Source organism: Plecotus auritus, assembly GCF_963455305.1.
Source record: "Plecotus auritus genome assembly, chromosome: 9".
NCBI lineage: Eukaryota > Metazoa > Chordata > Mammalia > Chiroptera > Vespertilionidae > Plecotus > Plecotus auritus.
Genome location: NC_137783.1, coordinates 12775670 through 12798821, shown reverse-complemented (window position 1 = coordinate 12798821; position 23152 = coordinate 12775670). Strand labels below are relative to the sequence as shown.

The 23152-nt window shown below is 44.4% G+C and overlaps 1 protein-coding gene across 2 annotated transcripts in view; it reads left to right on the top strand.

Annotated features, from left to right (window-relative positions):
* The window catches only part of RBM20 (RNA binding motif protein 20), a gene marked incomplete at its 5' end in the record, with an annotated part of 189132 nt that overhangs the window by 109986 nt on the left and 55994 nt on the right, over window positions 1-23152 (top strand). The window contains one exon of one of the 2 annotated variants that reach the window (XM_080643020.1): window positions 12086-12248. The exons of the other annotated variant lie outside the window; for it this stretch is intronic. Coding sequence (XP_080499146.1) covers window positions 12166-12248 — 83 coding nt within the window. Of the gene's footprint in view, window positions 1-12085; window positions 12249-23152 lie in introns of those variants that run through there. 2 annotated transcript variants of the gene reach the window in all.

The following is a 23152-nucleotide window of genomic DNA, read 5'->3' as shown; positions in this document are numbered from 1 at the left end:
CACCAGGCTTCATGCAGTCATGGTCAAAGAAACAAAAAATAATTTGTGATTTAGGCATCACAGTAGACTTAATTTCCTGGAAATCTTTTCAGAATGCATGTTGGAATTTAATTACCAAGATGTGGCTGGAGTGATATGTTCTCCCTGCCAATTCTTTCAAAATTCGAGGTTCTGCAATCTTCCTGCAAAAGTGAGGTTGGTGCATGTACTGGTTAATGTCATCAAGAGAGCAGTTAGAGCTTCAGCAAACTACTGCCCTGTATGCCTTTAAGAGGAAACCAGCTTAAAAGCAGATTTGTTTCACTCTGGCTGGTGTGGCTCAGTGGTTGAGCATTGTCCCATGCACCAAGAGATCGCCAGTTTGATTCCTGGTCAGGGCACATGCCTGGGTTGCAGGCTCTATCCCCAGTAGGGGCCGTGCTTGATGTTTCTCTTTCTCTCTCCCTCTGTCCTTCCCTCCCTCCTGTCCCCCCCCCTCCTCCTCCTCCTCCTTCTTCTCTCTGTCTCTCTGTCTCTCTCTCTGTCTCTCTGTCTCTGTCTCTGTCTCTCTCTCTCTCATCAGTACACACACACACACACACACACACACACACACACACACACACACTAAAAAGCACATTTGTTTCCTCAAATCTTTTGCAGCATACTTTAGAGCAGGGATCCTCAAACTTTTTAAACAGGGGGCCAGTTCACTGTCCCTCAGACCGTTGGAGGGCCGGACTATAGTTTAAAAAAAACAACTATGAACAAATTCCTATGCGCACTGCGGGCCCGGGACAAGTTGGCTGCTAAGCAGGACAGGCAGCGGTACCTGGCAGGCAGGATAAATGTCCTCGGCGGGCCGCATGTGGCCTGCGGGCCGTAGTTTGAGGACCCCTGCTTTAGAGCAACAGTCACCAACCTTTCGGACCTCACGGACCACCAGTGGTCCACGGACCACCAGTTGGCAACCGCTGCCTTAGAGGGTATGCTGCAACAGTGTCTCCAAACTGCCCCTCTTCTCCATTCATTATCTGTGCCGTTTCTCCAGCCTGAGTTGTTTGATCCCAACAAGGGTGACTTTTGTGCTCAGCTTGTTATGAAAGGTCAGTAAAATGTGACACAGGGCACATTCCCACTTTTGTGTCTTTATACTCCTCCGGTGTTTGGCTGGGGATGGGGAGATGTCATGTTTTCCTGAACGTAATACTCTTGTCATTTGAGTTTTAATTGCAATAAAGAATAAAACCAAGTTGTAATAGACTGGTTCCTCCTCCACTACCTCCTCCTCTCCCACAGGGGGCATCAGAAAGCACTCATATGTGCAGAGTATTAAAATACCAACTCCCTAAGCTTAGGTGAGACCCCATCCCATTACTTGCTTTGTATATGCATGTGGAGGAAAAGCGAGTATGTGGTAGAGGGTGTCTAACACCACGTTACAGGGTATTTTGATCTTGTACAAAAGCAGAGAAGGAAGGCAATGCAAGTGCTGGGCACAGCACCCTTGACCGGCTGATAGAGGCGATAAAGGCAACTGGCGTTCTTAGAGGAGAAGCAGGACAAAGTGGGGTGTCAGCCACTCTGCTCCTATCTGGGCACTCCCACACACAGCCTCTCCGGGTGTTCTTGATGGGGCCCACATTTTGACATTATCTTGGTTCATGGAAAGATAAGCTGCAGCTGTCTTGGGTGGCTGGTGCCCTGTGATCTCCAACTTATGGGTAGACCCCACTGTGAGTCATTTACTCCACAATATTGACTGAGCTCCTGTTTATGCCTGGTCATTGGGCAATGTCCTAGGCATTGGGCATGGAGCAGACAAGATCCTGTTCTCGTGAGTTTATATTCCAGGGGAGGGACAGGCAATAGAGCACGAAATAAACAAGGTAATTTCAGATAGCAATAAAGGTAGGACAAGGGGACAGAGAATGACCTTGTGTCCTGCTTTAGATGCCTGAAGTAACAATGTCCAGTAGAACTTTCCAGATGTGGGAGATGTTACCTACTGTGCTGTCCAGTATGGTAAAAATGGCCAGTATGACTGAGGGACTGAGTTTCCAATGCTATTTAATGTTAACTTCAATTTAAATAGCTACATGCAGTCCATAGCTACCCATTGGTCAGTGCAGAGCTAAAGGAAGGACGTTTAGGCAGAGGACAGAGAATATGCAAAGGTCCTGAGGATATGGTCACCCTGAGAACCCAGCGTGGGATCTCTGTCTGGAGACTGTGCATGGTCTTTATAGAGCAAATCTGAAAATCTTAAAAACGCTTCCTGCCTCTGTTTTGTGGGCCCCTGGAGAACCTACAGAGGAACGAGAGTTAACCAGATGGGAGTTGAAAACCCCTGCCCAACAAAGAACCTGCTTCCTTTCCTGGGAAGGGCTTGTTCCCACACCGTCTGACTCACAACTGGCTTCCTCTGCGCAGGGCGCTGCTGGCCTGTGTGCAGAATGTCCCCCTTGCGCAGGCGGAGCTGGTTCATTCTGGGAGCAAATCCTGTCTTTGTTCTTGCCTTGCATCTTCCGGGACCAAGACGCTGGAACCTCCACCATTGCTTTTTCAGGGGGTCTCGTGGCAAATACTTCTTACTGCCGTGCATTTATCCCGGGCCCCGAGACCTCATCTTTCCTGGCTTAACTCTTCTCGCCCACACTAACGATGGCAGAGCTGGCCCTGGTGAGAAAGAAAAATGGGTTTAGAGATCGTTTCACTGTGAGTTGCCACTTCCGTGGAAAGAGTTAGGAAAGAAAAGAGGGGAAGGGAGGAGAGGAGCGAAGAAGAAAGTTTCCAGGAGCGTTTCCAGCGCCTTTCTCACAAGCCACACGTGCTCTGGGATCTCTTAGGCCGTGGAAGGCCTCTGTCCCTCTTGGCTAAGAACTGGGCTATTCCAGGCAGCCAGTGGCTGATCCCAGCACAGCAGGGGCGGGAGTGGCCGTGGCAGCGTGTCCATCCCGTGCGGGTGGCGATTCAGCTCCAGCAAGGTTCCCAGCTGAAAACAGGCGGCGGCCTCTCCTGGCTCCGTGAGCTGAAGATTAGATAGAGGAGGCCCCGCCACACAGTCTGATCCCGGGCGAGCCGGGATTAGTCATTGGTTACCACTCTCTTGGCACTTGCATCCTCCAAAGAAAACACCATTACCTAGCACCACCCCCCAAAATATACAAAACTGAGCCAAAGGATCTCAATGGTAAAACCGGAGACCACAGCCCCAAACCCACTTCCGGGGGCTGAGCGGTGACTCTGCCTTTTCCCTACCGGCTCCTGCCTCACTGTCTGCAGTTGACTCAGTGCTCCTCCTCCGCTCCCTCAGACCAGCCGTGGTTTGGGGTGGACAGGCAAGGGGACAGCGTAGAGGCTGTCGACTTTGACCTGTGGCAGGTACAAACACTGTCTTGATGCTGATGATCTTTTTGTTGTTGTTGTTAATCCTCACGCAAGGATATTTTTCCATTGATCTTTTAGAGAGAGTGGAAGAGAGAGGGAAAGACAGAGAGAAACATCCATGTGAAAGAAACACATTGATTGGTTGCCTCCTACACGCTGGTGAGGAGCCTGCAACCAAGTTATGTGCCCCTGACTGGAATTGAACCGGGGACCCTTTGGTCCTCAGGCCAACGCTCTATCCACTGAACCAAACCAGCTAGGGCGATGCTGATGATCTTGATCTCTCTGCTGAGAAGCCTGCCGTCATAAAATGAACCATTGTTCACCCCTGATCCACATGCTGGCTGTTGCGCCCGCTGTGTGCAAGGTGCCTTCCTAGAAGACAAGGTGAAAACCCATAGGAATCATGAGCGCTGGTCTCCATGGGAAAGCGAGCGTGGCCATGCCTTCTGAGGGTGCCTCCGTTCTCCATCTGCCTTGCGTGTACTTCTCCAGGAGAGAGGTGCCTGCTATGGGAAAGAGTCGGTTAGCTTCATCGGAAGGTCCTTATAAGCTAGAGGGGGCAGTATTAGCCCAATTGAATTCATTTGTCTCTAAAAAATTACTTTTTTTTTTTCCGCTGAAAAATAAGCATGCTTCCTAGAGAAAAGTTGGAACATTTACAAAAGGAGAAAAATAATGACCTAAGATTCTACCATCTAAACACAGCTGCCCCTGTTAACATTTTGGTGTGTTCTCCAATAGTATTTATTTTTCCACCTAAGGTTTATTTTGCCTTGTACATGTCTGTAACTATATACAAGGTGTCCCCCCCCAAAAATGTATACACATTTTTTAAAAAAATATATTTTATTGATATTTTACAGAGAGGAAGGGAGAGGGATAGAGAGCTAGAAACATCCATGAGAGAGAAACATCGATCAGCTGCCTCCTGCACACCTCCCAGTGGGGATGTGCCCACAACCAAGGTACATGCCCTTGACCGGAATCGAACCCGGGACCCCTCATTCTGCAGGCCGACGCTCTATCCACTGAGCCAAACCGGTTTCGGCTGTATACACATTTTAACAGCTGATTCTATTACCTTTTGAAAATGAAATGTATTTTAATAAACACTGCTTTTATAATGATTCAAAGTGTGTATACATTTTTTGGGGGACACCCTGTATATCATATGTGATTTTTGTGCACTGGTTTTTAATTTAACATAAAATAGCAAGTGCATAGTAAGCATCACTTTGGATGGCCATGCGGTAATGCCCTTAAGTTCCTATGTACTTGGCACTTGGGTATTTTGAGCCCCAAGAACTCGGTCATTAACCATCACACAGTGAGTTGGTGGTGAGGCCAGACACAGCGGAGTGTTCCTTACGCTCGCTGGTCCTGAGCCTTTCCCTACCTGCTTCCCTCACACATGGGCTGCATACCCCCTGCCCCGGGTGACTCCTTACGTTATTGTGTGTCACCCCTCCCCCACCTCCCCCTGACGATCGCTACCCCACCAGCTTCGGGACAGCTCCCCCGGAGTGGGGGGCCAGATTCCTCCCTTCCAACGTGTCACTTCAAGAAACTCGGTAGCATAGTAAGTAGCAGTATTTGTTGGGGCCTGCCTCCTGCTTCTCCCAAACCAAGTGCCACCCCCAGGTTCCCATCGCCTTGTGTCCAGGCTAGCTCTGTGCAGGGGAAGGGATTAGCCAGAGGAAACGGGGCAGGCTTGATGGCCGGCAGGGGGCCTTGGGCTGTGGTGCTCTGGGAACTGCTGTTGTCGGGTGGATAAATAACGTGGCTCCCACGCCCTCCTCTGTCCCCGTCAGAGTTCTCCCCTCCCATTTGGGACTGGCTTCCTGGGCATGTGTGCACACAGGGCCTCTGCTTAGGAGGGTCCTGTGCTTGGTTTAACGCTCTGCTGTTGCCATCTTGAAATTTTTAATACTTTTTAAAAAATGTCAGGACCCTGCATTTTCCTTTCGCACGGGGCCCCACACATTAGGCAGCCTGGTTCCACGTGGAGCACACCTTACCTGCGGCACTCACCGTGTTACTCTTTCACCTATACTGTGACTCACCCTGCACCCTGGGAGGTGCTTTAGTAGAACAAAGGTCTTTGGAATCAAACAGACTTTGTTGCAGAGGACCACCACGTACTGACTTTGGGACTTTGGATAACTGATCCAGTCGTTTGGAGCCTCAGCGTTCTCATCTGTGAAGTGGGAATAGTGATCCTAACTTTTTAAGACTTGTGAAGATCAAGAGAATGTATGAAAGGGTAGCATAGTGCCTTGCGTATCCACACTCAATATTACCTTATGGTCCTCCTTCCCTGGCACCGTATACAGTCGGTGCTCCACGTGTGCTTATTATATTTCAGTTTGTAATGGTTAGTCTGTGCCTTTTCATTTCCAAGTGGGGCCAGGGTGTGTGTCCTAATCTCTGAGTAAGAGCGAGTCCTAGGCCGTCAGAGGGGCTCATTCCAGGTACTGACTTTTCTTCTGGGAATCGCACGCCAGGCCATGTGTCAGGCCACCTTTTTTCTTAGTAATTAAGTTCACCCCCGTGTATCACTCTGTGGAGCTCACGAGAGCACATCCTCAGCCAGCGCTGGCTGCATCAGGCCCTGGGCCGTGGACACCTCCCTTCTACCATGATTGTAAAGGTAGGCGTGGTCTTTCCCCCATTTCGCGGGGCTGATTGCAGCTGTCTGGCTCCAGGGCCTGTGTTCCTAACCACTATATACTTCCCCTTCGGGGGTAAACGAGAGCTGAGCCTTAGGTATGGGCTTGGGAAGTCCTGGCCAGTGTGGCTCAGTTGGAGTATCGTCCTGTTCACCAAAAGGCTGCAGGCTCATTTCCCAGTTCGGGCATGAGTGGAAGATAACCAAGATATTCCCTTTCACGTCGATGTTTCTCTCTCACTCTCTCTCTCCCCCCTTACCCTTTCTCTAAAAATCAATGTGTATCCTCTGGTGAGGATTAAAAAAAAAAAAAAAAAAAAAGATATGGGTTTGGGAAGATGAGTGTGGAGGAGCACTTTTTAGTAAACTATTATTTTAAAATGTGTTTTATTCTCCCCCCCCCCCCTTCCCTTTGGTAGAGTTATCTTGTTCTATGTATCTAGGGGTCTGTTCTGTTGTGTGTGTTTTTTCTTTTAGATTCCACCTGTAAGTGAAATCATACAGTATTTGCCTTTCTCTTTCTGATATTTCATTTAACAGAATACCCTCTAGATCCATCCATGTTGTTTCAAATGGCAAGATTTCATCCTTTTTTATGGCTGAGTAATATTCCCTTGTAAAAATATACCACATCTTCTTTTTTAATCCTCGCCCAAGGATGTTTTTTTTCCATTGATTTTTTTAGAGAGAGTGGAAGGGAGAGGGAGAGACAGAGAGAAACATCGATTGGTTGCTTCCCGCATGCCCCCGACCAGGACCGGGAGCCTGCAACTGAGGTCCGTGCCCTTGACTGGAATCAAACCTCGGACCCTTCAGTCCGAGGGCTGAAGCTCTATCCACTGCGCCAAACTGGCCAGGGCTACCACATCTTCTTTATCCATTCATTTATTATAGGTTGTTCCATATCTTGGCTGTTGTAACTAATGCTGCAATGAACATAAGGGTACATATATAGCTTTTTTGAATTAGTGTTTTATTTTTTTTTTTAGATAAATACCCAGAAGTGGTATTGCTGGGTTGTATGGCAGCTCTATTTTTAATTATTTGAGGAATCTTCATACTGTTTTCCATAGTGGCTGCACCAATGTACGATCCCACCAACAGCGTACAAAAGTTTCCTTTTTTCCACATCCTTGCCAGCACTTTTTATTTGTTGATTGTTGATGATAGCAATTCTGAGGTGTGAGGTAGTATCTCATTGTGGTTTTGATTTGTGTTTCCCTGGTGATTAGTGATGTTGAGCATGTTTTCATGTCTGTTGGCTGTCTGTATGTCCTCTTTGGAGAAATGCCTGCTCAGGTTTTCCACCTATTTTTAATTGGATTGTTTGGGGTTTTTTTTGGTGTTAAGTTATATGAATTTCTTACATATTTTGGATGTTAATTCCTTATTGGATATATAATTTAAAAATATTTTCTCCCTTTCAGTAGATTATCTTTTCATTTTGCTGTGAAAAACTTTTTAGTTTGATGTGGTCCCATTTGTTTATTTTTCATTTTGTTACCCTGGTCCCAGGAGATGTTTAAAAAGATATCGCTAAGACTGATGTTAAAGAGTTTACTGCCTACGTTTTCTTCCAGAAGTTTTGTCTGCAGGTCTTATATTTCAGTCTTTAATCCTTTTTAGTTTATTTTGGTGTAAGAGAGTGGTCCAGTTTCATTTTTTGCATGTATCTAATTTTCCCAACATATAATTTATTGAAGAGACATGTATCTAATTTTCCCAACATATAATTTATTGAAGAATATACAATGGGGTCTCTACCCCATTGTATATTCTTGTCTCCCTTGTCATAGATTAATTAAAATGAGGATGTATTTCTGAGCTTTCTATTCTATTCCATCGATCTGTATTTCTGTTTTTATGCCAGTACCATGTGTTGTTATTGTAGTTTGGTAGTATAGTTTGTTCTTTTTAAAAAATTTTTTTGGCTCTTAGGGGTCTTTTGTGGTTCCATACAAATTTTAGGATTAGTTGTTTTCGTTCTGAGAGGAATGCCATTGGTATTTTAATAGGGATTACATTGATTCTGTATATTGCTTTAAGTAGTGAGAACATTTTAACAATATTAATCCTTTTGATCCATGAGCACAGTATATCCTCCTATTTATTTGTATCTTCTTCAGTTTCTTTTTTCAGTGTCTTATAGTTTTCAGAGTATAGGTCTTTTACCTCTTTATTTAAATTTATTCCCAGGTATTTTATAATTTTCAATGCAATTATAAATGGGATTTTTTTAATTTCTCCAGTTTATTGTTCATTATTGGCATATAGAAATGCCATAGATTTCTGTATATTGATTTTGTATACTTCAACTTTACTGAATTCATTTATTAATTCTAATAGTTTTCTGGTAGAGTTTTTAGGATTTTCTATACATAGTGTCATGCCATCTGCAAATAGTGAGTGTTTTACTTCTTACTTTCTGATTTGGATACCTTTTATTTCTTTGTCTTGTCTGATTGCTGTGGCTAGGACTTCCAATACTGTGTTGAATAGAAGTGGTGATAGTGAGCATCCTTGTCTTGTTCTTGGAAGAAAAAGCGCTTAGCTTTTCACCATTGAGTATAATATAGCTGAGGGTTTGTCATATATAGCTTAATTTTGTTGAGGTATGTTCCCTCTAGACCCACGTTTGTTGAGAGTTTTTATCATGAAAGGATGTAGAATTTTGTCAAAAGCTTTTTTTGCATCTATTGATATGATAATATGATTTTTGTCTTTCATTTTGTTATCATGATCTATCACGTCAATTGATTTATGAATGTTGTACCATCCTGGTATCCCTGGAATAAACCACTTGGTCATGGTGTATAATCCCTTCAATGCATTGTTGAATCCGTTTGCTAATATTTTGTTGAGCATTTTTACATCTATGTTCATCAAGGATATTGGCCTACATTTTCTTATTCTGTGATGTCTTTGTTTTGTTTTGGTGTTAGGGTAATGCTGGCTTCCAGAATGAATTTGGAAGCATTCCTTCCTCGTCAGTATTTTTTGGAATAGTTTAAGAAGGATAGTTATTAATTTTTCTTTAAATGTTTGCTAGATTCCACCTGTGAAGCTGTCTGGTGCTGACCTTTTTTTTGTTTGTTTGTTTTTTTGCAGAGTTTTTATTTTTATTTTTTATTACTGCTTCAATATCATTGCTAGTAATCAGTCTGTTTAGATTTTCTATTTCTTCCTGGTTGAGTCTTAGAAGGTTGTTTGCTTTTAGAAATCTACTCATTTCTTCTATGTTGTCCTAATTTGTTGGCATATAATTATTCATGGTATTCTTTAACAATTCTTTGTATTTCTGTGGTGTTGGTTGTAACTTCTCTTTCATTTAGGATTTTACTTACTAGGCTCTTTTTTTCTTAACAAGTCTGACTAAAAGTTTATCAATTTTGTCTATCTTTTCAAAGAACCAGCTCTTAGTTTCATTGACCTTTTCTATTTTAATCTCTATTTTGTTTATTTCTGCTCTGATAATTATTATTTCCTTCTTTCTGTTTACTTTGGGTTTTGTTTGTTTTTCTTTTTGTGGTTTCTTTGGGTGTAAAGTTAGTTTGTTTATTTGGGATTTTTCCTCTTAGAACTGCTTTTGCCACATTCCATATATTTTAGAAAGTTGTTGGTTCATTTTCATTTGTCTCTAGGTAGTTTTTAATTTTCTGCTTGAGTTCCTCTTTGATCCATTGGTTGTTAAGTAGCATGTTGTTTAGTTTCTACATATTTGTGTTTTTATTCCAGTTTTTTTTCTATAGTTGGGTTCTAGGTTCACACCGTTGTGGTCCTAAGAGATGTACTTCAATCTTAATGTATTTCAATCTTCTTGAATGTATTTAGTCCTGAATGTGATCTGGAGAAGGTTCCATGTGCATGTGAAAAAAAAAGTGTATTCTGCAGTTTTGGGATGAAGTGTTCTATAAATATCTATTCAGTAGACTCTTATCCTAAGCAAGTTCTGAGAATAATGAAGTAAGACAGAGAGTGAAGAAGAGCAAAATGTACCATCCATGACTGGAGCTCCACCGTGCACCTTGGGGAAACCTAGTAGATCGTGGGAGGGACTCAAGGCCTGAGCAGAAATGCCGCTGTGGCCAGGTTGGCTGGTTCCCATAGGTCAGAATCTGGGACTGGCGCCTTTAGGTGTCTGTGACTGCGTCATGGGCCGAGAGCCAGGTGAGCCTGGGGCAGCCTGTGGGCTGTGACTAAATTAGGAAGAAAGAGTCCTTGGGCTCTCTGGGGAGCATGCTGGGCAGTGGGCCTCTGGTGGAAAGCTGGACGTGGGCTATTAGACAGACACGACTGGCTTTCACCTCAACTTTCCAGTGGTCTGCAGGAACATCACACACTGAGTCCCAGCAGGAGAGGAGCCTCCCTGAGACCAGGGAACATACCCCGCCCCACCTCCAAGCATGTGTGTAAAATAGGAGAACCCCGTGAGCTTTAATCCCTAGTCTTTTATAATCTATTCTGGGGAGGCTGGCCCTTGTAAAAACCATAATCTCCTGGGTAATTCTGAGAGGGGATTATGGTGGAGACTGGGCATCACAGATGAACATCAGACCCCAGACAGGATGGGCTGGGTGGTGGCTGCTTCACGTAATCTATGGACAGCAGGTTTTTATTTAGAAAAATCACGTGAAGGTTTCGTTTGGGGTGATTGTGTTGTAAGGATTATAGGGTAAGATTTGGGAAGAAGAAGAGGGACACAGAGTGGCAGGTGAGTGGTGGCTCCTGGGAGAAAACTGATCAGGTTCCTAAGTAATTAAACTGTAAATCGGGCCAAGCTCATCCCTGGGCCTCTATGAGGAATTTAGGAATTCCTCATAGAGAGGGCTTCTCGGTTTTGTTTTTCTTTCTTTCTTCTTTTTTTTGCGGGTATCATATTTTCTGCGAGACTTGTGGAAGGGCTTAGTTTCTCAACTGTGGCACTGTTGATGTCTTGGGCTGGGCAATTCTTGTTTGTGGGTTCTGTGCTGAGCATTGTAGGATTTTAGCGGCAACCCTGACCTCTGCCCAGTAAATGCCAGTAGCCTCCAGTTCTGACAAACAAAATGTCTCCATCATTCCCTGGGGTGGGGGGAGCCACTGCTTAGTGCAGAAGACAGTCCATGCTGAAAAGCATTGTAGTTACCGCTGGGCAGGTGAAATGATGGGTCGCCTCACTCCATCTCCTGCTGCTCCACACACAGAAAAAAAGAAAGGGTCACCTGTTCACGAGGTTTGCTGGCTGGGAGTCAGTTTGTCAGTTAGGGTTGGGGTCTGATGTGGCTACATCACTAAAAGTCTTTTGGAGGACCTTCAGAACCAAATTGTCACATGTGAAAACCCAGAATAAAAAACAAGTAAGTGCCCAGCCCAGCTGGCGTAGCTCAGTGGTTGAGCATCAACCTATGAACCAGGAGGTCACGGTTCAATTCCAGGTCAGGGCACATGCCTGGGTTCTGGGCTCGATCCCCAGTGTGGGGTGTGCAGGAGGCAGCTGATCAATGATTCTCATCATTGATGTTTCTATCTCTCTCTCCCTCTCTGAAATCAATAAAATAAATATTATATATCTATATCTATATCTATATCTATATCTATATCTATATCTATACCTATACCTATACCTATACCTATACCTATACCTATATCTATATCTATATCTATATCTATATCTATATCTATATCTATATCTATATCTATCTCAAGCAAGGAATCAAACAAACTGCCATCACTACCACCACTAACATAAAGTAGGAAAATAAACCAGAACGGGGAGGCTTTGAAGTTTTATTAAAAATGGCCACACGATTAGCCCACGTCCTCCCCCTGCAGAAGCATTCTCAAAAGCTGGCCTGGGTGTTGATATGTGAAGAGGCTGAGAACATGCGGCGTAAACATCGACTGATATTGTTTGCCATTTACACTCAGCATGTGTAATGCGGCAGGAATGGCTCCCGGCGGCATGTGACTCCCCTTCCAGATGGGTATGCAGGGCACGGGGGCTGCTCTGCTTCTTTCGCTCTCTCCCTCGCCTTCGTTCCCCCTCCGGTGCCCCTTTCCAGACTCCTCAGGGTTTAAGGGGGAGCCCGTCATGCCTGGCACGCAGAGAGCCGGTAGGATGTCACTGGAATTTTCTAGGGAGGCACATGCGCGACACCCAAAATGACTCCGGGCTTCCGTGGCCTCAGGTCAGCGCTCCATGCCAGGCTCCCTGGTCTTTTTCAGAAAGGTAAGGTTGCATGACGTCATCCTACCTTTCCCCAGCACCGGGGGCAAACCAAGGGGTTTCTCCTTATCCTCCAGTCCAGGCAGCACTTCCTGGCCATGTTCTTGGCGCTAAGCATTGGTGCATGAGTGTGCGATTTATGTGTATCCCCACCCCCTCCCGTTAAAAAAAATGGTAATAACTGATTCCCAGGGTAGCATGTGACTTCACATAGCTCCCCATGACCCCAGTGGCATCCGCGATCCCAATGTCGGGATGTCTACATGTTCCTTTTACGCCAGTTACTGAACTGTTGTTTTTTTTTAAAGAAAAGTCGGGCGGCCGCGGGAAAACAGATTGCATGATCCCTGGGTCTGAGGGACGGGAAGGGGACGTTTTCGGAATCCTGAAGTCTTGTGAACAATAAGAGGGCGTGTCTTAAGGTTGAGGCGCTTTGTGTTCATTGCTGGAATGTGTCAGTGATGGGACATGAATGTCAAGTCGCTTGCAGTGTTTCCTATCTTGAGTGCAGAGGCAGAGCCGTGAGCCGGGCGGGGAGTGCCGTGTTAGCGTTCACGAGCCGGGATATTTTGCTCAGAAATGCTTGAAAGTTGCTTCTGAGCGCCTCTGGAGGAGCCGTGATCCGCATTTCAGCAACGATTAGGTGTCTTCAAATAAAGTTCAACTTCAAAGCAAAACTATTTCAAAGTCCCCAAGCAAGCAAGAAAGCGTATCCACGCCTGTCACGAGGTGCAGGGGACGTATTTGGACTTGGATGTGATGACCGGTTCGCAGGCTCGGGCACCACCAAGCCGACTCACCTCGTTTCTTTATCCGCGGCAGTTAAAAGTCGCTTGGACACCTTTGGGAGAGGAATCCGGGTTTTCTGCTTGCAAGTGTGTCCAAGCAAACCCACACGCATACACTTGTAAAATGGTGTGTCCGATGTATTTTCCATCATGGGGATTTTTTAACCTTAAAAAAAAAAATCCATTAAAAAATATCTAAGATGTCGCTTTGCCATTGGTTTCTGCCTTATGTGCATATGAATCTCTTTTTATTTTCTGTGCCAGAAAACTGAAAGGGAGAGAGTTAATATTTTCACACACTCGTTCCCTCCCCCACATGCATAGCCTAACAGCTGCCTCATATGATTTTGTGGAATTTGATATTTCAGATGAAATGACTTCCTTATTTTTCATCGTAATATAATAATCAATTTCCCCACAGAGCACTGTGGACATGTCAGGCCTGGGCTGCCCCTAATTAGCAATGGATGGCGAAGCCGAGGAAAGTGCAGGTTTGAGGGAAAAGTCAGCTTTAACCCTTCTTTCTTGCCCCAGCCTGCTTGGATCTTCACCACAGTTGAGTTTCTGGTGAATCGGACAGAAATATTGAGAATGGCACATGCGGATGTGACCTCGGGGCCTGCCCCTCTGGCCGCTGCTGCTGTGCCTGTTATCTCCTCTCTGGGGTAACTTTCCTACGGCCACAGCTTTGTAAAATCGAGGCAGGAGCCAGAAGTAACCCGCATGTAAGGTTCTCTGCCTCAGGTGGCACCTGTGTTTTGTTGGCTGTCGTCAGGAAGGTATGTCTTCATAGGTACCAGAACCTTCCATCCACTTTGGGGGAAATGGGAGCTTTCTCAAGTAAATAGTTTCATGGTCTGTTTACAAAGTCCCAACCTCAAGGTTCTCCTGTACGCGAAGGAACTTACAGGAAGTAAACAGTGCCCATCTGCAGCACCAACACAGAGACGCACATACCTCCTATTTCACAGCGACACACTTAGCATATGCTGCTGAGGTCTGCCTTCCATGTGCTTGGAGACAGTCATAAATTCAAAGGAGTCAAACAAGTATTTGTTCAGTGCTTCTGATTTGCCTGGCACTGAGCCAGGAAGCCACTCGGGGAATTTCAAAGGTTTTTAGGATGTGGGTGATGTGTTCATGGTGCTTCTAATTTAGAAGGTACGGGAGTCACGCCTGAGCAAACCTCACCTGGCTCTCTGCGGTAGAAACTGTACACACACACTCGGGGAGAAGTCTTGCCACGAAAAGTATTTATTGAACTGTGCGGATGATGTGTCAACATCGCTTAGAAATAGTTGATTGCCCACTGTGTCTGTGACCCTTTGCGGGCTAATGAAAATGTCAGTGTTTATTCTTAAGTATAATTTAAGGCAAATGGCCATGTTGCTAGTAGGGACAGAAATGGCTTGTGGGGTTTAAAGTAATGAAGAGCAGATTGATTTTATTCCTTTATAGATTGGTGAGTCTCAGACTAAACTTTACAATAATCCCGGAGAGCTATAATCCCAATGCCCGAGGTGAATTAGAATCTCTGGAGATGTGGCCCAAGCATCCTTTTTTAAAAAAAAAACACACAAAAAACCCCAAGTAATTGCAGGGCCATCAAGTTTGTAATCTAGCGATATAGATGATTTTATTTAAAGATGTTTTAGTTTATGGTGAATTTGGATTTTTTTTTCATAATCATGATGTTGCTCGACTGAAGAATTTTTGGCATTCTGGAATCGGACCCTTCTGTTCTCTGCATTAGTGAACGCAGTGTGAATGGAGTTATGCTTTTCTCCCGCTCAGTAAACCTGATAACATGATGCTGAGCTAATCAATCAACTAAGTTATCTGAGGTTTTGTGAACTTAAGTGTTTTTGATCACAGGAGGCCAAATGTTGAACATGGCAATTGAGTCTTTTTTAAAAAATTTTATTTTGATTTGAGAGAGAGAGAGAGAGACATCAATTTGTTGTTCCACTTATTTCTGCATTCATTGGTTATTCTGGTATGCGTCCTGACTGGGGATCGAACCTGGCACCTTGGCATAGTGGGACAATACACTAACCAACTGAGCTACCCGGCCAAGGCAGCAAGTGAGTCTTTTTAAAGAAAGGTAGGTATAAGCGTGATTATGTGTACCCCCTGAAGTTATTTTTGCAGTGTTTAAAACCCCCAGGGAAAAGGAAGCCCCTTCTTGTTTTTGGTGCCTAAAAAAACATACCTAATGAGGCACTTTTGATATTTCTTTCCCTAAATCTTCATGGATAGAGTTAAAAGAGCTTCTCTTTGTGCTGAACTGCCTGCCCACGTGATCGGGGATAGAAGAAATTTAAACTAGTTCATGATGGCTGGCTCATTCAAGGCAGAGGTGGCTCATTAAATATATAATAGTTAATACATTTCTTAATAACTCACCATAGATTCTTAGAGTTGGAAAGTAGGTTCAGTGGTTCTCAAAGGGCAGCATCAGTATCACCCGGACATGTTAGAAATGCAAATTCTGAGGCCTCAACCCAGACCTCTGGAGAAAGAAGTGGGAGTGGGGGAGGGGTGTGGGGGGTGAGCCCAGCATCTGTGTTTTGAGATGCTCTCTGGATGCCCACCAAAGTTTAAAAATCACTGCTCTGGTAGCAACTTGTCATTTTACAGACAGATCTGTTAATTGGAGGTTAAGTGCCTCTCTCTTAAGTCACCCAGGACTAGAGGAGTAGTAGAGACGAGAACTCAAATCATTCAGTGTAAAATCTATCTCTGCACCATGGCCAGATCACCCTAACTTTTCCATGTTTCATAAATAACAGCTTTAGGGAAACACCCACCATCCTAAAATCATAAGGCATAAAGGAAACTTAAATGTCTTGTCTGACCCTCCCATTTTACAGATGAAAAAACTAAGGTCTACAAGGTAACGTGAGTACAATAAGATGCATAGTTATTGGTGGTAGAGCCTCTTTAAGAAGTGGGTCTACTTATAAACCACACAGTGGATCCCCCATCCCTACGGTCTCCCACCCCCCACTGCCTCTTCACTTTCATATGGACTCCATTTAGCTTAAACCATGTTGGTTAAAATGTCCAGTTTAACAGTCAGGCAACTCTAGGAAAAGACCAGCTATTTTGATTGAGAATTTTAATTCTTTAAAATTAATCTAAAATTATATTTTTGATTTAAAATTGGCTTTTAAATCAAATGAATTTTATAACACTTACCAGAAAATTTCAGTGATATAAAGACTAAAAAAAAAGTTTAGAGAACATAGGGACCATTCATTCTTGAGCATATGTTTCATCTCAGAATCATGTGGATTAGACACTTATATCTCCTCAGATCGCACACTGAAATTACATTTTCTTCAGATTTAGTTAAAAGGAGAACTGTGGCAACAAGTCTGTTTGTGGAATATTTTAGGATTTTATATTTGATGTGGTTGGTAGTATTTACATAATATCAACAGTGTTCAAAGACTGAATCTAATCCACCTTCTCTGCAGAACTTCATCTTCAAAGCCTTGAGCAGCACACACGGAACATTTGCCCCAGAAAACCCAATTGAGAATGTGACACACAACTACTGTCTCACAAACATACGCATGAATCAGGTGTGTACATATATAGAAATGCCTAGAGGTTCCACACACCTACCACGTTCCAGGCACTGTGACATGAAACGGGACATACAATTCCTGCCTTCAAAATGGTGATGGGGCAGTGAGGGAGTGGGAGGAGTGACAGGGTACACAATTATGATAGAGGGTGGTAGGAGTTAGAAGAAAGTGTAATTGAGGCTAATGGAACAGCAGAGCATTATGGGGGATAATAGAAGGGGCACCAGCACTACTTGATGGGGGTAGGAGCCAGGGAAGTCTGCCTGGAAGAGGTGATATCCAACTGCATGTTGAAGGATAGTTACCTGCGTGAGGAGGAAGAGGGAGGAGATTGTCCGGGAGAAGGACCTGTATGTGCAAAGGCGATGATGCTTTCATATACTGCCCTTCACAGGGGAAGTATTGGCCTGTAACCATGAATGTCTGGCTTCTTAGAGAAAGTTGTGCAGCAGTTTTAAAATGTGTATTTCAGACAGCTTGTTTCTCCATCTCAGAAGGCTCCCATGTTCCCCAGAAAAGTTTGTCGGTTGCGAGGTCACCATGTGGTATGTGACAGGCAGGGAAAGATCTCTTCTAACCCTAGAAGTCAAACCAGCTCCCTGGATTTTAGCCTGCATAAAACCAGTGGAATTCTGCCCAACATGAATTTCCTGAAGAATGGTGTGTCAGACAAAGCAACTCCTGCCCCGAATGGATTCGAGCTGCTTTTTACTGTGAAAGACTGGGCCTGTCTCTGGAATGCCTTTGTAGAGGAGGGAGTCTCAGAACGAGGCGCTTTTGGTATTTCTTCCCCGAAATCTTCATGGATAGAGTTAAGAGAGCTTCTCCTTGTGCTGAACGGCCTGCCCAAGTGATCAGGGATAGGAGAAATTAAATTAGTTCATGCTGCCTGACCAGCAACACATACATCTGAACCAAGCCATATACATTAAACAATGTTTTCTTTAGAAGCATTCCCAGGAGCTTGAAATTAACGTAATTTGTGACTAATAATAGTGATAATTATTCAATATTATTCAATAATAATAATTATCATTATCAACCATCATCACGCTTTGCAGAGCATCTGCACGCCATGTTAGATGTTTAGAACAGCTACCGGGGCAGATGTTATTATCTCCATTCGACAGATAAGGAAATTAAACCTTAAAGTCATCAGACTTCAAAGGTGGATCAGATCTTGGCGATCCTTTTATATATAGCTTTCTCATTCTACAGAAAAAAAAAAGGGGGGGGGAGTTGACTGAGCTCACTAATTTTTTGGTCCATCACACTGCCTTTGATATTCAATGGTGAAGGGAAACTTAGAATATGCATTTGTTTCTTTAGGAGAAATATTGTTGAAACCAGTCCTGCCTGTTCTTTTATGAAACATGCATGTATAAAAGTCTCTTATTTTTATACTTTTTCTGTATATAGATAGATACAAATAGACAGACAGATATATGTAGATAAGTAGACAAACACACCACATGCAAATGTCACTGCGAAGATGGAGGTGGAATTGGATCAGGCAGAGGCCCAAAGGGAACTTTAACTTTATTTGTATAATTATGTATTTTTTTAAATATATTTTATTGATTTTTTACAGAGAGGAAGGGAGAGGGACAGAAAGTTAGAAACATCGATGAGAGAGAGACATCGATCAGCTGCCTCCTGCACACCCCCTACTGGGGATGTGCCCGCAACCAAGGTACATGCCCTTGACCGGAATCGAACCTGGGACCTTTCAGTCCGCAGGCCGACGCTCTATCCACTGAGCCAAACCGGTTAGGGCTAATTATGTATTTTTTTATTAAAAATATCTGAGGCAGCCCAGCTGGCATGGCTCATAGGTTGAGCGTTGACCTATGAACCGGGAGGTCATGGTTTGATTCCTGGTCAGGGCACAAGCCTGGGCTGTGGGCTCCATCCCCAGTGTGGGGCATGCAGGAGGCAGCCAATCAATGATTCTCTCTCATCATTGATGTTTCTATCTCTCTCTCCTCCCTTCCTCTCTGAAATCAATAAAAATACATTTTAGAAAAAAATCTGAGGCAAAATGACCCTAACTGTAGCATATGTTAATTTGGGATCATGGGCAATGAGTTCATAAGTATTTGTTATATTCTTCATATTTTTGTAGTTTTAAAAAAACAAAACAAATATGAGCATTAAAAGCAATTACTAATAATACCATAATTTTATAAAATAAAGGATATTTTAAAGGAAAAAATGGTACAGAAGAAAAAAAGATACAAAAAGTCCTAATCTATGGTTCTTGGTGGTAAGTTGACATTAATTCTCTCTTTGCTTTAAGTCTTTCCTATATGACACTAGCAGAATGTATATTATTGTCTTTGCATTTGCTGCATTGCCCGTTCTATTTTTCTCTTTATTATTCAGTTCAGAGAGGAAGGGAGAGGGAGAGAGAAACATCAATGATGAGAGAGAATCATTGATTGTTTGCCTCCTGCATGCCTCCTACTGGGAATTGAGCCCGAAACCCGGGCATGTGCCCTGACCGGGAATTGAACCATGACCTCCTGGTTCATAGGTCAAAGCTCAACCACTGAACACTAGCTGGGCTATCCATTCTGTTTTGTACATTTTGAGCCCTTCTCATATCTTCAGCGGGAAGGCAAGTCCTCTCTTGTCAGTCATAAAACTGCGAGCTGCCCCTTTGTGACTATAGGTCTCCTGGCTCCGAGAATCTTATTCTGCCTGATGAAAGTAGTTCAGAGTATAATGGACCACCAGAGTATAATGGTTACTTGATATCAAATGTGTGATTTAAAATCATGTCCTGGATGTGTTAACTACACTTATTGTGGTAATCATTTCACAATATACACATATATCAAATCATTACATTGTACACCTTAAATGTACAGTGTTATATGTCCATTATAGTTCCATAAAGCTGGAAAAAAATTTTAAACCACTGTGACAAGCTGGGAGAAAAAAAACACAGAATAAAGGAACAAACTTTATAATTTAGTACCTTTGAACAAACCCAAAACAAAACAACAACAAAAATCACACCCAAGGAAGTAGGGCCAGGAATGTGGCTTTAGAAGCTCCTTTAATGAACCCATAACAGAGGACAGAACATTGGTCTTACAGTCAAAAGACCCTCGTTCAAATCCGTTATTCACTGGATGCTCTCGGGTGGTTCATCCGACCTTTCTTGGTCTCAGTCTTCTTAATATAAACTAGAAATGGTTGTATCTGAAGTAGGTACCCATATGGTTGTCCTGGTGATCAGAGAGCTAAAACACTTATTAACACTCCAACTGAAAAACATGAAACAAAAGAGAGGTGATAGGATTACCATGCTGTTATGAATCACTGCAAGAGGTGTCATGGTGATATGAATCATCATATGGTAATATCACAGCTGAAGCCCAAATGTGGGATAACACCAGCATTGACCCAGTAATCTCAATTAGTCACAGGGGCCTAGCTAGTGATAATCCATAGCCCCATTGTTACCAAGAAGACGGCACTAACCAGAAAGTGTGTAATTTCACTCTGCTCCCCGAAAAGGAGAAAATTTGCTGATGAACATTGATGGGGGGTGGCCCACCATAGTAGCTCCATTAGCCCCAGCAATGAGGAGACTTGGGCTCCAGGCCCGCCTCCTCTCTGTCTAGAGATGTGACTTGGTTTGACTCACATATTAGGTCTACTTCATTGGACTTCTCTTTTTTTTCTCTGTAAATGGAGTGGGTTAAACTAAATGGTCTCTAAGGCCTCTTCTTGATCTCACATTTGTGATAATTAGCTAGAGTTTAAACTTTAGCCCCAATAGTACTGTAGTATCATCACTGTCCTCTTGTACCCTGGCATTTAGGGACTGTTCCCTGTGGATCGCGTCCTGACCTCGGGTCTAAGAGGGTTGCAGTAGAGTTGAGAACTTAGGATGTGAAGCTCCCAGGAGGTGACAGAAGGGCAGGACTCAGCAAAGACTTGACCCTGATTGCACTTCCTTTGATTTGGCCTTGTTATGAAGGTGTGACCAGACCTGGAAACACTCTCTGGCCAGGTTCTGAGCCCTCTCACCTGGATTATATTTTATGTTCTAACACATAATAAAAATGGCATGCCCATTGGTTGGCCTGAACAGGGTCCTGAGTTTAACTGGAAGTGAATTTAAATTCCTGATTGGTTATCTTGGAAGATCTTGTGCCCAGCCAGACCTTGAACCACACTGGGCTGCGGTTCTTGGCTTTTGCTTCTGTCTGGCTGACCATCACAGGGGACATTCACACCATGGAATTTCAGCTGTGTCTTCATTATTCCACAGCCCTTTCAGTCTCCTGTTGACTACATATCCCGTTCACCAAGCAACTCTTTTAACTCTCTTCCCTCCAAGTCCCAGTCCCCAGCCTGCTCCCTCCTCTCTCAACAGATGCCCATCCTTGTTTTTTACTTCCCTTCTCTCCATATTCACATATCCTTTTGTTTTCTGCCATCTCCCTCTGTCACTCACCATCTGCTCTGATGATGACAGTGATGCCGATGATGATGATAGTGATAGTAGTGTTGGTGGTAATGATAAGGGTGAGAAGACTAGTAGAGGCGGTTGTTGCTGCATTTGTTTAGTGAATGCTTACGGTGTGCTAGGAATGGTGTGGAACAATTTTTGTGCACTCTGTCACTTAACTCGGAACAAGCCTATACCTTAGGTATAGCCACCCCAGCTTTAGCGATGAGGACCCCAAGGCTCAGAGAGGGTATTTGCCCACAGTCCCCAGCTTACAAGTGGTGAACTGGAATTCACACCCAAGTAGATGCTAACTCTGAAACCTGAGCTCCTTTCCATCCCCACTCCCCCACCCCTATCTGCAAGGTGTGTCAGTAAATTAGAAACTGCCCCCTTGAGAAGGTCAAGGTGTTATGTCCCCAGCTCACAAGAGCACCTGTGTGGCCAGGACTGGATCTCTGAACGTACAAAATGTTGTTGCATATGCCCTGGCCGATGTTGCTAAGTGGTCAGTGTTGGCCTGTGCACTGGAGAGTCACGTGTTCGATTCCTGGTCAAGGGCACGTACCTAGGTTGCAGGTTTGATCCCTGCCCCTGGTTGGAGTGTGTGCAGGAGACAACCAATAGATGTATCCCACTCACATCAATGTTTCTCTCTCGTGCACTGAAACAATAAATGGGAAAAACATCCTCACTCCTTGAGTGAGGATTAAAAAGAATGTTCTTGCATAGCCCACACCCCATGCATACCCTGGTCTTGTAACCACCATGTGGGCCTCTGACTCTGCCCAGGGTGGAAGAGCATTCTGTTCCCCAACCTCCAGGAAGCAGGTCTCTCTGGTCAGTGGACACTCACCAAAGAGATTGCCCCAGTTCCCCCTGCAGTGACCCCTTAGGTCCTCACAAGTGGTCCCCTCCGCAGAAGAAGCTGGGGATGACAGACTACTCTTGAATCACCATGGGGCCGTGGAGGGGAAACATCTGAATTAAATACAGATGGTTCTAGCAGGTTGGCTTTCTTTTTACATTATCATTTTTATTAAGCAAATAAAAGAAATGCCTTGGTTTGTGTACAGAAAGGCCCAGGCAGGTCCAGGGTAAGTGGCTCAAGGTGTCCCTGTGAGGCCCTCAGGAGCTGCCTGCCCAGCTCCAGGCTGCAGTCTTGTGTTGGCTTGACTTTCAAGCAGGCTCTCCTTACGTGGGGGCTCAAATTCAACCAGCATGGCAACCCAGACTTGACAGAAGGGTGCCTCTCTCCTGATAGCGCCAACAGAATTTCAGGGAGTGTCCATCGCTGAGCCAGTCGGTGGCCACGAGGCTCTGTCACATGGGATGGGGATCACTATTCCCGTTTTACAGATGAGAAAATTATGCAACTTTCTCCCATCACATAACCAGTAACTGGCAGGTGGGAGCCCAGGTCTCGGACCACAGTTCACCCTCCTGCTGCCTTTCACTAACAGCCGGGTCATCTTTGCATCTGCAGATGGATTACTAAACCCAGGACGTTTGCAAGTCTTTGTTTCTTTTGTTTTGTTTGTTACATTTCTCTGAACAGTCTGAGGCTTGTACCACTTCCTCCTGGGCCCTGCTGTTTTGTGCTTACCTCTGAAGGACTATTCATCACTTTCTGTGTTGGTCTGTCTCCTCTTGGGAAGGTATCTCTTTCTCCATCTCTGTGTCCCCACCATTTAGCAACTTCACCCGGCACATTATAGATGCTCAGTCTATGTGGGCCGAATGGACAAATTCGTGGAATGCCCGATGGAGTCTGTGCAGAACAGAGGCCCCGGGCCCTGCCTGTGTCTTGGGTGCTCTGCCTTCCTTTCAGAATAGGGTGAATCACATCACAAAACGCTGGCTGACTTTCTAGCACCCCGGCTCAAATGGAGGCGGGACACGGCCTCACTCCCTGTGCCCCAGTACAAATCCATCACTGCCTCCTGCTTGGGACTCAGAATAAAATGTAGAAGAGCTTTGGGACGAATAATGAGCCTCGCCATGCGGGGACAGCTGTTGCGCTCTCCTGGTGGAGACAATATGTTGCACATCCTT